This window comes from Eleginops maclovinus, chromosome 14 (genome assembly GCF_036324505.1).
Source record: "Eleginops maclovinus isolate JMC-PN-2008 ecotype Puerto Natales chromosome 14, JC_Emac_rtc_rv5, whole genome shotgun sequence".
Classification (NCBI taxonomy): Eukaryota; Metazoa; Chordata; class Actinopteri; order Perciformes; family Eleginopidae; genus Eleginops; species Eleginops maclovinus.
Window position 1 is genome coordinate 585,978 of NC_086362.1, and position 17,155 is coordinate 603,132.

At 43.5% G+C, this 17,155-nt stretch overlaps 3 protein-coding genes across 4 annotated transcripts in view; all 3 read left to right on the top strand.

The window, feature by feature from the left end:
• plod3 (procollagen-lysine, 2-oxoglutarate 5-dioxygenase 3) overlaps positions 1-1,250 on the top strand; it is a 17,221-nt gene extending 15,971 nt beyond the window's left edge. Inside the window, 1 exon segment of the mRNA XM_063900291.1 lies at positions 1-1,250. This exon segment is cut by the window's left edge and continues 84 nt beyond it. Within this exon segment, the coding sequence (XP_063756361.1) occupies positions 1-72 (72 nt within the window). The 3' untranslated portion in view covers positions 73-1,250.
• A 535-nt stretch (positions 1,251-1,785) lies between these two features.
• On the top strand, positions 1,786-11,644 carry znhit1 (zinc finger, HIT-type containing 1). 2 transcript variants are annotated; one of them, XM_063900295.1, is made up of 6 exons: positions 1,786-2,041; positions 2,551-2,648; positions 10,012-10,087; positions 10,159-10,238; positions 10,337-10,506; positions 10,942-11,644. In XM_063900295.1, the coding sequence occupies exons 1-6, from the start codon at positions 2,017-2,019 to the stop codon at positions 10,961-10,963; spliced, it is 471 nt and encodes a 156-aa protein (XP_063756365.1). In that variant the 5' UTR covers positions 1,786-2,016; the 3' UTR covers positions 10,964-11,644. The 2 variants fall into 2 exon arrangements, with proteins under 2 accessions (XP_063756365.1, XP_063756366.1); XM_063900296.1 differs by lacking the exon at positions 2,551-2,648 and having other exon boundaries at positions 1,797-2,041.
• A 318-nt stretch (positions 11,645-11,962) lies between these two features.
• On the top strand, positions 11,963-16,616 carry LOC134875697 (serine/arginine repetitive matrix protein 2-like). Its single transcript, XM_063900292.1, has 6 exons — positions 11,963-12,487; positions 12,570-12,665; positions 12,962-13,075; positions 13,157-13,279; positions 16,059-16,204; positions 16,383-16,616. Exons 1-6 carry the CDS (start codon positions 12,331-12,333, stop codon positions 16,434-16,436), a joined length of 690 nt encoding a protein of 229 aa, XP_063756362.1. The 5' UTR covers positions 11,963-12,330; the 3' UTR covers positions 16,437-16,616.
• The last annotated feature ends 539 nt before the right edge of the window (positions 16,617-17,155 follow it).

The window sequence follows — 17,155 nt, forward strand, 5'->3', positions numbered from 1 at the left end:
ACACACTACCATGAGGGGCTGCCCACCACCAGGGGAACCAGATACATCATGGTGTCCTTCGTGGACCCCTGAGAGTGTGTGTGAGAGTGTGTGAACCTTAGTCAACCTCATCTTCACTGATCGAGCCAGACAGGGCGGAGAAACAGACGTAGAGACCTTGAATGCATCTTCACATATCATTTCAAAGCAGGAGTTCCCACAGGACCCTGAACACATCGCTGGAGGACATCTCAGAATAAGAGTCACTTTGTTCAGGTTTCACCTTTTAGAGACTTCAGACAAGCAGGTGTGGCATTTCAAAATAGAGAGCATTTATTCAGCTGTTCATTAACTTTGTTTTTGTTTAAAGCAATCTTGTCATTTCAAAATAAGAGCCTTTCATTTCTAAATGTTATAACATTAGACAACATCTGGATTTTCTAAAAAAAATGATGTGATTGATTTCACTGAGCAGATTTCAAAATAAGAGTTTTTATTCAGTGTTTGTCTTCACTTCAGACAAGAAACCCTGGAGTTTCAAAATAAGAGTCTCTTGAGGTTATCAGATTGTCACCTTGCTGCCTTTTAATTAATCTACCTGAAACTATGCAAGCAGAGTAGAGCTGCAACTATCAGAAGGTCAATATTTTAAATGATTTTTAAGCCTCGTAAATAATCTGGAGATTTTTCTGATTTTTTCCTTGTTTTTAAATCGAAATAAAGTGAATTTTCTGGGGTTTTAAAAACAACACATTTTCGGACGTTTAATTCCCAAATAATTGTTAGTTGCAGCTCTAAAGCCAAAAATACTCCGTGTGTGTGTGTGTGTGTGTGTGTGTGTGTGTTTCCTCTGCTGTTACACTCCTGAATGTTCCTCAGCACTGACCCTGAAGGAAATTAAAACGTAATTCTTGTTCGAGTTTAAAGTGAATAGAAATAGCCGTGGAGCAATGCATGATGGGAGCTAAAACAGCGTGCTATGTGCTGTTTTTCGGCCAATCAGATCACTGGGATTGAGCCCGAAGTCCCGGGAGAAATGAGGAAGACAGAAATATTTTTATTGTAAATGTAGTTTTGGAGAAACTGGGAAACACTAAAGGCCTTTTTTCTATCGTCTCCTCTGTGTTCATCATGGTGTTTGTTCTTGTTTGTTTTTATTTGTTTTATATTTCCTCTCCATGCGTGCCTGTCTCTGGCTTTGTAAAAACTGCGTTAAATTATTTGACTGAGCGAATAAAGTTTTGAGATTTGAATAAATGATTTTACTGTCACAGCGGGGTGCGCTTGATTTCTTTCATGTTTTGATGAAGTTTATGGATCAAATAATAAAATATCTCTGAATGTTAATGTGCACAGTCCAAATAAACACAGAAGATCAGAACGTATAAATCTAAATCATCTAAAGCAGGACATCCTGAAAAAAGTCTTAAAATGTCATACTAAAAAAGAGGCCAAAGTTATTTAGATAATTAATAAATAAATGTATTTTTGTCTGCAATTTTTTTCTTCTAAGTAAAACTATTATTAAACAGAATGAATTTGAGTTAAATGTATTTTTATAACGTGAAACCAAGTCATTCAATTCAGTTTAATTATTATTTTGCCCTCACTTTCCTCTTAATTCTGACTTTTGATATTAATTAAAGACATCAAGGCTACCAAGAAATGTTTTTCAGAACCTTTCAAATCAACCAAATTCAATTAAAATTATTTAAAGAGTTTTGTCCAAAGATCCACAAATAGTGAAAAATAGTTTATTCTAAAACATATAAAGCCAGAACCACCAGGGGGCGACCGAGAGGAGAACCACGCTCCATTCAAACGGCGCAGTGGTCCCTCGTTGCTTCCCGTAGCAAAGAAACCGCGTTCAATCAACTGTTCTGAATATTCAGACTTTATCAGAAAACAGAATCATATTCTATTAAGTTTTTAAAACCTATTTCACTGAATTATGGTCGTTTAAAATCACTGTGGAGATTGTCCTGAAGCGAAACGCGTTTCGTGTGATTTGATGGTTTCGGCTGCCGTAGTAACAACATGGTGCTGGAGAAGAAAACATCCGGTGAGTTCGGTTTAATTTTAACGCATTTAAAAGCATTTATACATTAAAACATGTCTTTTCTGTGCTTCACACTAATGTCCCGACATTATCAACATATTTAAAGGTGGTTTATGTCTCTAAACGAGATCTGTGTTTGTTTATCAATCCGTATTCCGACCTGCTAGCTGCGGCTAACTGAAGCTAGTTTCAAACTTCTCTTTTCTTATTCTTTACTACATATTTACTACTGCTATCAACTTCAGATACATACGGCCTATTTATTATGTGCAAAATGGACTAAGAAGTGAGTCAAATCCTCAGTTTTGGAGCCATTATTACTGGAAGGATTGTTATTGTGTGTGTGTGTGTGTGTGTGTGTGTGTGTGTGTGTGTGTGTGTGTGTGTGTGTGTGTGTGTGTGTGTGTGTGTGTGTGTGTGTGTGTGTGTGTGTGTGTGTGTGTGTGTGTGTGTGTGTGTGTGTGTGTGTGTGTGTGTGTGTGTGTGTGTGTGTGTGTGTGTGTGTGTGTCAGCTCGGGTGGAGGCCGGGCAGCGGAGGGTTCTAGATGAAGCAACGAGACAGCGGAGGCTGAGCCGGCAGCTCGAGGCTCTGGAGAAAGATAACTTCCAGGTGACTCGATAAACAATGCATCAGCTCATGCTGCATTACTCTACAGCAGTGGTCTCCAACCTTTTTAAGCACAAGATCCCTGACCTTCACCTTGGTGAGAGGCAAGATCTGCCTATTTAAGCGTTGAAAGAAAAAGACAGCCCAGATTGTACTTCAGACTTGACGCCTTTTATTCAGGCTAACTGTATTTGAATTACGTGAAATGCTTTGGTCCAACGTTCAAATTTATGCAACAACAACACTGTAACTAGCTTATCAAACTGGCCATAGCTACACATCAACTTCAATTCTAAATTATTCAATTTCATTTCAACACAAAAAGAAAAGGAATGTGGAATTTGTGGAATTTTCCATATGACAGTATTTTTTCATGGTAGACAAGCAGATCATATCAAGTGTTACGCTTATCCACTGAAGCTTCAAGTCACATAATATCAGCATTTTAGAAAATACAACTGTAATGCTAACAAAATTCTCAATGCAATTAGGCCAAGTACAGCTTCATGTCCCACACAAAAAATAAAGGTGTGGCCTATTTCCTTTTGTATGAGGTAATTACTTTGTTCATAGAAGGCACACACACACACAACACACTAGCAGTGAGCAGATCACATGCAGTGTTATGCTTATCCACTCAAGCTTCATGCAAGTTACATAACATCTGCATTTTAGAAAATATATATAAATAAAATGTATTACTATTATTAAAATAGAACTGTAACTGTGTTTTAACAACATTCTCAGTCAGTGCAGCTATGTACCATCTTATGCATCATCACTTTTCACATTGCCATCAGATGTCAAAACTGGCATGTTACTCACAGGTTAGTGAGAGGGCTGTGACTGAATACTGTGTGTGAGTGCTTTGTAGTTTGGCTCATAGCTACTGACAGCTAGTCTGAGACAGTCTGTGAGGTGTTTGTCAGTGAGGCGGCTCCTGTACTTTGATTTAATTATTTTCATCTGTGAAAACGCCATTTCACAGAGGTAAGTGGAGCCAAAGTGGGCACTCACTCTTAGTGCACATGAGGGGAGGAGGGGAAACTTCTCCCTGCTGACAATTCCCCAAAAGGTACTGTCCCGTGATCTTACTTTCAGCTCAATGTCATTTTGCAAATCAACCATCTCCATGTCAATCCCACTAGGCAGAGCAAATACCTGAAATTTGGCTGCTACCTGTTCCACATCAATGGTCAGGAATGGGTTTAAGACGAATGCAGCAACATCTTCCATGACGCCTAATTCAGTAAAACGCCGACTGAACTCTGCTGCCACTTTGTCCAGGTGAACACAGTACTGCTCAGGGTGAAAAGCGTCCTTGTCACCGATGGCCTGTGACATTTTCTCCAGGTTGGGAAAGTGTGTCAGCCTCCTGTTTTTCAGCTGTGTGTTCCAAACACCGAGCTTGGCCTTGAACGCATTCACTGCGCTTATCATGTGGGGCAGGTGTCGGGTCTTTTCCCTGGAGCCCGTTGTTCAGTGCGTTCAGTTTTGCCGTCAAGTCTGTCAGAAACCCCAGATCCAGCAGCCACTGATCATCTGACAGCTCCTCATGCTCCTCATGCTCCTCGTTCCTTGTCTCCAGAAAAGTCTTTATCTCGGGCAGCAAATCAACAAATCGCTGCAGCACTTTGCCGCGACTCAACCACCGGACATCAGCGTGGAGGAGTAGGTCTCCGTACGCGGCATCGAGCTCATCCAATAACGCCTTGAATAAGCGGTGTTGAAGCGCTTTGGCTCTAATCGAGTTGATCAGTTTGACCACCAGAGTCATAACTTGAGAAAAGTTCACGACCTTCCCCACCAAGGCCTGCTGGTGAATGACAGTGGTAATTCTCGAAGTCAGGAAAATCATGGTCATTACGGCACAGCGCAATAAATCCAGCGCGCACACCGCGCATCGATGGGGCTCCATCAGTGGTAATTGCCACCAGTTTGTGAATCGGGATGTCATTATCGCGGACATCTTTTTTAAACGCGTTGTAAATATCCTCACCTCTCGTTCTCTCCTTTAAGTGCAAAAGAGTGAGGAGATCCTCTTTTGTTGTAGAGTCCGGGAACGCCATCCTGACAAATACAACAAGCTGAGCTGTGTCCATTACATCCAGGGATTCATCAAACTGTAGTGAAAAATATTCAGTGTGACAAATCTTTTAACACTTGTCGATCCACGTCCCCTGACATTTCCTCGACCCTCCTCGCCACTGTATTGGGGCCAAGCTGGACACTGCGGAGCGCGGTTTTGATGTCGTCTTTGTTTTTGAAGCCGTTGAAAACCGTCTCTGCAGTGACGGCCATTGCCTCCTTGAATAAATCGCCATCTGTAAAAGGCTTCTTGTGTTTAGCCAAAAGGTGACTAATACGAAATGAAGCTTCAGTCGCAGTCTTATTTTGAGCAGCAGGTTTTGTGAAAAGCGACTGCTGAGCCTTCAACCCAGCTTTCAGCTCAGCAACTTTCCTAGCGCGGATTGCGCTCTTGGCGGGGAAACTGTCTTTGAATTTGTCGGGGTTAGTGTTGTGGTGCCGCTCCAGATTTTCTCTTTTAGACAGCGCCAGAGTTTGGTGGCACAGCATACAAACACACTTGTCTTTCACCATGGTGAAAATAAATTCCTCTTCCCATTCCTCATGGAAATGATACGTTCTCGACTTCTTTCTCGGAGCCTCCGCCATGCCAGCTGACAACATTGCCGTATACTAGCTATCACCTGCTAGTGCCGTATATTAGGGCTGTCAATTTCCTCTATTATCCCATTCGAATTTCATTCATTATTATTTTTTTAAATTCGAATTATATTTGAATATTTAATGGTCAATTTTGACTTATTAATATGTACTATTTATCTATCTACACACACTGTAAAAACGGGCTTATGAATTGCCACTGCCACTAGGACATCGTAGTTGACTTGTTTTACATTATGTCCACTAGAGGGCATTTCAGTATTACTAATAAACATGTAATTACCAGGTGATAGCTGTCTTGCTAAGTAAATAAGGATAAAGCTTAGACACAAAATGAATCAAGTTGTCAACTTTAATGAACATTGTCAACAGTTCTCTTCTCGTATGAAACAGAATAACAGTAAGTGCGCTGTTTAAGTGCGCTAACGGTAGAATTAGGCTATAGGCAAGGCCAGGCAATATAGTAACCAACTAGAACTAAACATAAACAACATTTGGTCTAAAGGTTGTTCGCCAAAAAAACAAGCCGATCAACGTTCTCTGGATCGAGTGCAGAGCGTTTTTTATTAACTATAATCCCCGCCGTGGAGAAAACCCTTTCTGCTCTAACCGAGCTGCCTGGGATGCTCAAGTACCGTCGTGCCAAGGTTTCAAGGTTTCAAGGTGTTATTTGTCATATGCACAGCAGATACAGCGTATATGTTGGCAATGAAAATCTTATGTCGCGTGCTCCTCCAACAACTCAACATACATGGTGCTAAAGATAAATAAAATAGTGAAAAAGAGAGAAGAATATTTACAATATCAACAATACAGATTTGAGGATGTGAAATATATACATATGTGGAATACATTGAGAGTATTTAAACACTTTACACTGTTGAATGAGGAGGTATGGACAGATGCATATATTATGTATAGCAGATGTATATGGCAGATATGTACAATATATAGATATGTGTACTATAAACAGATATGTATGGCAGATGTGAATAATATATATAGATATGTGTACTATAAACAGATGTGTATAATATATATATATATATGTATGTGTGTACTATAAACAGATGTGAGTAGACATTCACACAGCTCAGGAGTTCAGCAGTCTTATAGCCTGTGGTATAAAACTGTCTCTGAGTCTGGTGGTCTTGGTCCGGATGCTGCGGTACCGTCTGCCAGACGGCAGCAGACAGAACAGATTGTTGCTGGGGTGATGGGGGTCCTTTAATATCCTACCGGCCTTCTTCCTACACCGCTGGGTGTAGAGGTCCTCCATGGATGGCAGCTCCGTCCTGGTGATGTGCTGAGCAGTTTTCACCACCCTCTGTAGAGTCTTACGGTTGAGGGCGGTGCAACTGCCATACCAGGCGGTGATGCAGCCAGTCAGGATACTCTCGATGGTGCACCTGTAGAAGTTGCAGAGTATCCTGGAGTCCATGTTGAACTTCCGCAGCCTGCGGAGGAAGAAGAGCCGCTGTCGAGCCGTCTTGGATATGACCCTGGTGTGATGTGTCCATGTCAGGTCCTCACTGATGTTAACCCCGAGGAACCTGAAGCTGCTGACTCTCTCCACAGGAGTCCCGTCGATGGTGATGGGTGTGTGTGCCTCTCTCTGCCTCTTCCTGTAGTCCACAATCAGCTCCTTTGTTTTGCTGACGTTGAGATGGAGGTTGTTGTCCTGGCACCAAGATGTCAGGGCTCTGACCTCCTCTCTGTACGCCGTCTCGTCGCCGTCTGTGATCAGGCCGATGACGGTCGTGTCGTCAGCAAACTTGATGATGGTGTTGGAGCTGTGTGTGGCCACGCAGTCGTGCGTGAACAGGGAGTAGAGGAGAGGGCTGAGCACACAACCCTGAGGGGCTCCGGTGTTGAGGGTCAAGGTGGAGGATGTGACGTTCCCCATCCGCACTGCCTGGGATCTGCCCGTCAGGAAGCTCATGATCCAGTCACAGAGGGCGCTGTTGAGCCCAAGGTCCCTGAGCTTAATGATGAGCTTGGAGGGCACAATGGTGTTGAATGCTGAACTGTAGTCAATGAACAGCATTCTCACATAAGTGTTCCTCTGGTCCAGGTGGGAGAGGGCAGTGTGGAGGGTGAGGGAGATGGCATCATCCGTGGACCTGTTTGCTCTGTAGGCAAACTGCAGGGGGTCCAGTGAGTCAGGGAGGGAGGAGGTGATAAAAGTTTTGACTAACCGCTCAAAGCACTTCATGATGATGGAGGTGAGTGCAACTGGGCGGTAGTCATTGAGGCAATGTGGGAGTACTTAGACCCTGATGCTTTCCACCACGACAATGGATCGCTGTCGGTGGGTAGCGGCGTCTGACTCTCATAGATAAGCATCTCTTGTTGCAACACATTGCCAATGTCCACGGTAGGCCTACCCGATGCGTCTGTGGACTCTGCGCCTTGGTAAACATTCCCAAAAAGATCGCCCATAGCACCGAGAGCTGTTTTCTCCTGTGTCCCCTTCGCCATGGCTGCTACCTCCCCGTCTTCCTCATAGCCTCCGCAATCCTCCGCAATCACCATCAGCTCCGATTTTACTCTCTCACGTACCTCCTGCTGTTGGTCTCGGTCCAGGTGTATGAGCCGATGGAAACGCGGGTCGAGGTAGCTGGAGGTATTTAGCAGCATGAATGCGTCTTTGTTAGGATTGTATCGCTTCTCGAGATCCGTTGAGATCTTAGTTTTCATGTCATTGAGTGCTGCCGAATCGCCGATGGATGGTTTGAGATGTGACAAAAGCACATACTTTAGAGGGAGAACAGCTGATGCTGTTGGGAATCGGTCGGTCGATAACGCCTCAGTGGCTGTTTTGAAAGGCTTAAGCACAGCTCTCACCTGGAAAACAAATAGGCTACATTAGAATGTTATGGCTAGCTAGCTTCGGGGATACCAAGCTAAGTGTACCGTTAGATAAACTGTAATACTGTTAACGTTCTAGCTTTGCATAACATCTCTTGAGTATTACTAATTAAACAATATATCCCATTATTAGGCCAATACCACATTCATATTTATATTACTCACTTGCTCCAAAAGGGTCCACTCGCTCGTACTCAGTTCGAGATGACCTAGTTTTTTCTCCATGATGACCGCTGCTACAGGAGCTTGCTGCTCAGCTGCTCGACACACCATGTCGTAAGTGCTGTTCCATCTGGTAGCACAGTCGTTTATTAGCTTGGCAGGTTTTACTCCAAGCAGCTTCTGCTTAGATTCCAGTTGGTAGCTATCTGTGGTTGACTTATTGAAATGTAGTGCTGTGGCCTTTAGTCTGTTGACAGGACTTTCAATGGCTCGCACCCCCAAACCCTTCCTCACAGCCAGGTTGATAGTGTGAGCCATACAAGGGACATTAACGGCCTGCAGATGCCTCTCTACGGCATTAACATAGTTAGCCGCGTTGTCCGTGGTAATAGAAAGCACAGACTCCACAGATGTATTTGGCTACGTTCTCGGCAGTGTGGCTTTTCGGGGCTTCAATTGTTTTGAGAAGGACATCTTTCAGTTCCCATTCTTCATTTATAAAGTGTGCGGTGACAGTCACATATGCCTCAGTGGCTAGTGACGTCCAGCCATCTGTGGTCAGGGCGATTTTTTGTCCACTAATCGTTTGTATGATGTTGTCTTTAGTGGTATCATATAGTTTCACAACTCTGTCTGTGATGGTTGCGCGGCTAGGAATCGTGTACCTTGGCTCAAGCTCGTAGACAAAGTCTTTAAAACCAGACCCCTGAGAGATGTTAATTGGTCTCATGTCTTTGCAGATAAATCGTGTCAACTTGTCCGTAATCGATGCTTGGCGGGCAGCGGGTAAACCCCGTGATGAGGAGGGAGGCAAAAAAGCGCTAATCCTTGCCTGCTTCAGCGGTGGTTGATTGCCCTCAGACTGTTCGCTTAGCTTACCAGGGTGTATTGTTAACAGGTGTGTCCTCAGGTTGCTCGTGGTGGAGTGGTAGGTCATTTCAACTTTACAAATCTTGCAGAAAACTGTCTTTTTACTTATTATTTGTCCATTTCGTGATGGGAAACCAAAAAAGTTCCACACATTACTTCTAAAATTGGCAGGAGTGGTGATCTCCGTCTCCGCACCGCTGGCCGCCATTTTTAGATTGTGCATTAAGAGTGACAAGCGATTTGTTAGGCCTATCACACCTTCGCTAAAGATAGTCAACAATTAAAAAAATATATATATTTAAAAAACCCATTCTAATTTTTACATTCGATTAGTATTCATTTTTTACAAATTCGAATTACATTCGAATACCGTATATTGTCATTTTGCGACAGTTAATGTGCCAGTATCCTTCTTTGATCTTATTCGTCAATTTAATGCCGCCTGTGGCGCTGAAAAAATACAACGACTGGATCGGATAAGATAGAGAGAAAAAAAGGCGCTTGCAAAACTGAACATTAATCAGCCAAAATGTATTTGTGTAATTATTTCTCAACTATTTTGGGGATCTACAGGGAATCTCTTCACTGTTGTTTTTGATCATATGAATCGTTGTTGTTGTTGTTGTTGTGGTTGTTGTTGTTGTTGTGGTTGCCACTAAGAACTCCTCCTGATGTGGAGTGAACCTGCAGGAGCAGAGGCTCCTCCAGGAGCTGCTTCTGATAAACAAAGAAGGCTCAGTGTAAATAATAATAAATGTTGTTGTTGTGTTTCCAGGACGACCCGCTGTCCTCGCTGCCCCCCCCAGGACCCACGGCCCGGCTGCCGGCCTTCAGCGAGACGGAGGAACCAGGTGAGCTTTCTCAGGTGACTGTAGATCTCTGAATGTCTCCTGGAGCTCACTCCTCCTCTTCCTCTGAGCAGAGAAGAAGAGGAGGAAGACGAGGGGTGACCACTTCAAGCAGCGCTTCAGGAAGAACTTCACCACGCTGCTGGAGGAGGAGGTGAGGCTACTCCCGCTCCCATTGGCCGAGCCGCCAGCTACGTCTGCGCATTGTTCTAATTGGCTGTTTCCACTCGTGTCCTGCTCTCTGATTGGTAGAACCTGTCGGACAGGGCGGAGCCTAACTACCTGTCTGCGGAGGCCCCCCCTTCCTCGCTGCCCCCCCGGCACTTCTGCTGTGTGTGCGGCTTCCCCTCTCACTACACCTGCACCACCTGCGGGGGACGCTACTGCAGCAGCAAGTGTCTGTGCACACACAGGGAGACCAGGTACACACACACACACGGGGAGACCACACACACACACTCACACACACACACACACACACACACACACACACACGGGGAGACCACACACACACACACACACAGGGAGACCAGACACACACACACACACACACACAGGGAGACCAGGTACACACACACACACACACCAACCAAGTGTACACACACACACACACACACATGTACACACACAGACCAGGTACACACACACACACACACACACACACACACACACACACACACACACACACACACACACACACACAGGGAGACCAGGTATACACACACACACACATTGCTCTCCCCCCCTCTGGCGCTTCATGTGAGTCTGAAACCTTTACACCTCCGCGCCCCCCCCCCCCCTCCTAAAGATAGAGCCTCGACTCACCCTATGAACTCTGAATCTCTCTCTCTCTGCAGGTGTCTGAAGTGGACGCTCTGATTGGTCGCTCTGATTGGACGCTCTGATTGGACACTCTGATTGGTCGCTCTGATTGGACACTCTGATTGGACGCTCTGATTGGACGCTCTGATTGGACACTCTGATTGGACACTCTGATTCCTCGCTCTGATTGGTCGCTCTGATTGGTCGCTCTGATTGGGCACTCTGATTCCTCGCTCTGATTGGTCGCTCTGATTGGGCACTCTGATTGGTCGCTCTGATTGGGCACTCTGATTGGCCGCTCCCTCTGATTGGGCACTCTGATTGGCCGCTCTGATTGGGCACTCTGATTGGCCGCTCTGATTGGGCACTCTGATTGGCCGCTCTGATTGGGCACTCTGATTGGCCGCTCTGATTGGCTGCTCTGATTGGATTTTATTTAATTGTTGTGTCTTTAATAACAGACTTACCTTCTCGCTGTAGTCAGCTGTGCAGTTCCATATGGATTTAGAGCTGTTAGCTTAGCATTAGGACTGTCCACAGCTAGCTTAGCATAGCGAGTAGAAACGGAGACTGCTAGCTTAGCTTCTGTTCTGTTTCTTCAATAATAAATGGATACTGAGAGGCTGGGAGGAGGGTGCTCATGAGCGTCTTTAACGAGTGTTTGCTGTGTTCTAATTATTTTGTCCAACCCCCCCTTATTATTGTGTAAATAAAAAAGCCTGTGTTTTAAAACGGTGATACTGTTTGTATTTCTCTCCAGTCTCTGATTCATGGTTTAATGAACTGAAGCAGACGGGAATATATTTCAAATAAAAAGCTGCATTTAAAAATATAAACCATTGTTATGGATAAGACTGTGGGGGGGGGGGGGGGAGGAGTCCAGCTGACTTTTTATTTTTACTTCCTGGTATCGTTGGTGACGGTGTCATTAAAAACAGTCAATCATTAATATGGACTTTTGAAGTGTGTTTGGGGTGTGTGTGTGTGTGTGTGTGTGTGGACTTTGTCCCGGCAGCAGGAAGTGCTGGAGGAGCTGCTCTCTTCAGTCTGTGAGTTAAACTCTTCAGATATTAAAGTCTTTTCTGATTTTTGATCGTGATTATTGGTTCATGTTTAGGATCTGAATCTCCAGAGACGAGTCTGAGGGAGAAGTCCTTTAAAGGATGAATTATTGAACAGCTGGAAATGTTTGGCATTGAACCAATCAAGCCTCCTTGAAGCTGTCCTGATAAAGTATCAAATATTTCACAAAGTCCAGAAGAAGCTGATGGAGAACATCTGAAAAATGCAGAAGTTAAATGTATTTCAATAACAGGAACATTTCCATCAATGATTTAACGTTAATTTAGCACAAATATATCAATAGTATTTTCTGTAAAAATGAAACTGAATATTTTCCAGAGGAATATATTCAAACACAAACCATGAGAAATGTCTTCAGTGACTCTGAGTTTGAACCAAAGGCAGACATCATGAAGGCTTCATCAGAAACCTCTTCATCTCCGCCTGCTCCTCCTGCTGCTGCTCCTCCTGCTCCTCTGTCTCTGAGGAGTCCTGCGCTGCAGGCTGAGTTTCTTCAGAGTAAAATTAATAGATTTTGAACAATGGATGAGATTACAGAACGTCCACACAGAATCACAAACTTCCTCCTCTCTGTTTTCAGAGTGTCGGAACAAATCTGGTTCTCAGGATGGCCACGGTGACGCCCCATCTTCCTCCTCTTCCTCCAAGTCTCCTCTGAGCAATGTCCAGAGACAAGGTGAGCTGGATGTGACAAAGGTTCAACCCTGGAATATGTGAAAATATCTAGAAATGTTAAAGAAAATGTGGAAAAAAGTCCACCACGAGAAAGAGTCAGAAAGTGTGAATATGTGCAAAACATGTGGAACGTATTTTAGAATGGGCAAAAATCAGGAGGAACAAAAAAAAGTAAACAAGAAAAAAGTTTGTTTAAAAAACCGGAAATGAAAGAGTTCCAGGAAACTTGTGAAATGTTTTTGAAATTGTGAATTCTTTTCCCCGATGATGTTGACATCTCTGAGTGTGTTCCTGCAGACATCATGAAGGCTTCATCACCTCCATCAGAAACCTCCTCATCACCTCCTCCTGCTGCTCCTCGTCCTCCTCTGTGTCTGAGGAGTCCAGCGCTGCAGGCTGAGTTTCTTCAGAGTAAATAAACAGATTTGGATATTGGGCTGTGGGTCACAGTCCCGTCACTCAGAGACTTTATCCATATCCATTTTGTTTCAGAGCGCCAGAACAAGTTACGCTCTCAAAGTGACGTCGGTGAATCCAGCGTCGTCTCCCCTTCTTCCTCCCCCCAGCCCTCCCCCTCTTCCTCCTCTTCTTCACTGAGCCACATCAAAAGACAAGGTGAGCAGGACAAGACGTTAAAGTTAAAAACACTAAATATATGAAGTCAGAGAAAAATCTGTGAAAAAAGAAATGTGTGACAAAGTTCAAAAGATATCGGGAAAATATCAGGGAAAATATCGGGGAAATATCGGGAGAAATATCGGGAAAATATCGGGGAAATATCGGGGAAATATCGGGGAAATATCGGGAGAAATATCGGGAAAATATCGGGGAAATATCGGGGAAATATCAGGGAAATATCGGGGAAATATCGGGAGAAATATCAGGGAAATATCGGGGAAATATCGGGGAAAATATCGGGGAAAATATCGGGAAAATATCGGGGGAAATATCGGGAAAATATCGGGGAAATATCGGGAAAATATCAGGGAAAATATCGGGAAAATATCGGGGAAAATATCGGGGGAAATATCGGGGAAATATCGGGGAAAATATCGGGGAAATATCGGGGGAAAATATCGGGGGAAATATCGGAGAAATATCTGGGGAAATATCGGGAAAATATCGGGGGAAATATCGGGGAAAATATCAGGGGAAATATCGGGGAAAATATCGGGGGAAATATCGGGGGAAATATCGGAGAAATATCTGGGAAATATCGGGGAAAATATCGGGGAAATATCGGGGGAAATATCGGGGGAAATATCGGGGAAAATATCTGGGAAATATCGGGGAAAATATCGGGAAAATATCGGGGGAAATATCGGAGAAATATCTGGGAAATATCAGGGAAAATATCGGGGGAAATATCGGGAAAATATCGGGGGAAATATCGGGGAAAATATCTGGGAAATATCGGGGAAAATATCGGGAAAATATCGGGAAAATATCGGGGAAAATATCGGGAAAATATCGGGGAAAATATCGGGGAAATATCGGGGAAAATATCGGGGGAAATATCGGAGAAATATCTGGGAAATATCGGGGAAAATATCGGGGAAATATCGGGGAAAATATCGGGGGAAATATCGGGGAAATATCGGGAAAATATCGGGGAAATATCGGGGAAATATCGGGGGAAATATCAGGGAAATATCGGGAAAATATCAGGGAAAATATCGGGGAAATATCAGGGAAAATATCGGGAATATATCGGGGAAATATCGGGGAAATATCGGGGGAAATATCGGGAAAATATCGGGGAAATATCGGGGGAAATATTGGGGAAATATCGGGGGAAATATCGGGAAAATATCGGGAAATATCGGGAAAATATCGGGGGAAATATCGGGGGAAATATCGGGAGAAATATCGGGAAAATATCGGGAAAATATCAGGGAAAATATCGGGAAAATATCGGGAAAATATCGGGGGAAATATCGGAGAAATATCTGGGAAATATCGGGGAAAATATCGGGGGAAATATCGGAGAAATATCTGGGAAATATCGGGAAAATATCGGGGAAATATCGGGAAAATATTGGGAAAATATCGGGAGAAATATCGGGGAAAATATCGGGAAAATATCGGGAAAATATCAGGGAAAATATCAGGGAAAATATCGGGAAAATATCGGGGGAAATATCGGGAAAATATCGGGAAAATATCGGGGGAAATATCGGGAAAATATCGGGAAAATATCGGAGAAATATCTGGGAAATATCGGGGAAAATATCGGGAAAATATCGGGAAAATATCAGGGAAAATATCGGAGAAATATCTGGGAAATATCAGGGAAAATATCGGGAAAATATCGGGAAAATATCAGGGAAAATATCGGGAAAATATCGGGAAAATATCGGGGGAAATATCGGAGAAATATCTGGGAAATATCGGGGAAAATATCGGGGGAAATATCGGAGAAATATCGGGAAAATATCGGGAAAATATCGGAGAATATCTGGGAAATATCAGGGAAAATATCGGGAAAATATCGGGAAAATATCAGGGAAAATATCGGGAAAATATCGGGGAAATATCGGGAGAAATATCGGGGAAAATATCGGGGAAATATCGGGAAAATATCAGGGAAAATATCGGGAAAATATCGGGAAAATATCGGGGGAAATATCGGAGAAATATCTGGGAAATATCGGGGAAAATATCGGGGGAAATATCGGAGAAATATCGGGGAAATATCGGGAAAATATCGGGAAATATCGGGAAAATATCGGGGAAATATCGGGGGAATATCGGGGGAAATATCGGGGAAAATATCGGGGGAAATATCGGGGAAATATCGGGGGAAATATCGGGGGAAATATCGGGGGAAATATCGGGAGAAATATCGGGGGAAATATCGGGGAAATATCGGGGAAAATATCGGGGGAAATATCGGGGGGAAATATCGGGGAAAATATCGGGGGAAATATCGGGAGAAATATCGGGGAAATATCGGGGGAAATATCGGGAGAAATATCGGGGAAAATATCGGGAAAATATCGGGAGAAATATCGGGGGAAATATCGGGGGAAATATCGGGGAAATATCGGGGAAAATATAAAGGTTTTACAAAATAAATTGGAAATATCCCAAAAATATGTAAATCATATTTTTGGTTGACATTGTTAAAACAAAACAAATATTAATATTACAATCTAAAGGTAAATTAAATCAAAGTATTATAACAAATCTAAATAGAGAAAGAAAAACCTCTCCAGTTTTTCAGTTTCCTGTGTGTGTGTGTGTGTGTGTGTGTGTGTGTGTGTGTGTGTGTGTGTGTGTGTGTGTGTGTGTGTGTGTGTGTGTGTGTGTGTGTGTGTGTGTGTGTGTGTGTGTGTGTGTGTGTGTGTGTGTGTGTGTGTGTGTGTGTGTGTGTGTGTGTGTGTGTGTGCAGCCCGTCTGTCCCTCTCCAGCACCGAGCTTCTGACGGAGCTCAGAGAGACGAAAACTCGAAGCCTGAGACGAGTCCACCATCAGACCGGACTGACCACCGTCTTCTGTGGGCGGGGGGGAAGAGGAGGAGGAGGAAGAGGAGGACAGGTGAGGAAACATCCATAAATCTTCATATCAGTTTATTTCTCTCCACCCTAGTTGAGAGACGTTTTTCTTGTCTCTAACTTTCCTTTCATTTTGTCTTGACATATAAAACCCTTTTCCCAGACTGAAACCGTTTCTGTTTTAATAATAAATATAATCATTTGGTTAATCTTTCCTCCAGGTCTCTGGCTCCGCCCGCTCCAAACAATCAGCCAATCAGAAGGCTTCCCGCTGAGTTCAAGCAGAATGATTGGTTCGTCCAAATCCAGAAAGAAAGAATCATTGGAATGAGAAGAAATAAGAGGAAATCTGAGATTAACCGACAGATGATTAACCTTCTGTGTGTGAAAGTAATCATCTATTATTTTTGTATCAATATTTTGCCAATAAAACATATTATTTAAAGAGCCTTAAACCCGTACATTTCAATATAATTTTTCTGTGATTACTGTTATTTATTTATACCATTATTAGGCGTCCCACAGGGTTTGGTTACGGGACCCTTTTTTCTGCTTTTCTTTATTATTTGGGTCATTCAAGCAGAATCAACCTCTATGCTGTCGACTGTTGTTATCCATCACAAATAACCAGCGCTAAACACAGTTTATGTCTTTGTTGAACTTTTATTCATTCAGCTCTCAGCAACATTTGGAAGCGTCAGTCTACAGCAAGTTTCCTTTTTTATTAAGAAATGAAACACAGCCTGTTCCGTTTCTTGAGAGAGCAGAGAGAGCGTTGTGGAGAGGCGATCAGAAGTAACGCCACAGTTATCGGCTAGCTCCGCTGTAAAGAATATTCAGCACGATGCAGAGTGAGCAGGCGGACGAGGGGAAGGAAATGTCTTCCCACAGAGGTCACAGCTGTGTGCTTGCGCTTGTGGGTTCCTTCTGTGCTACCATGAGAAAAAGATTCCCACATTCATCACATCTGTACGGCTTCTCTCTAGACCGCCAT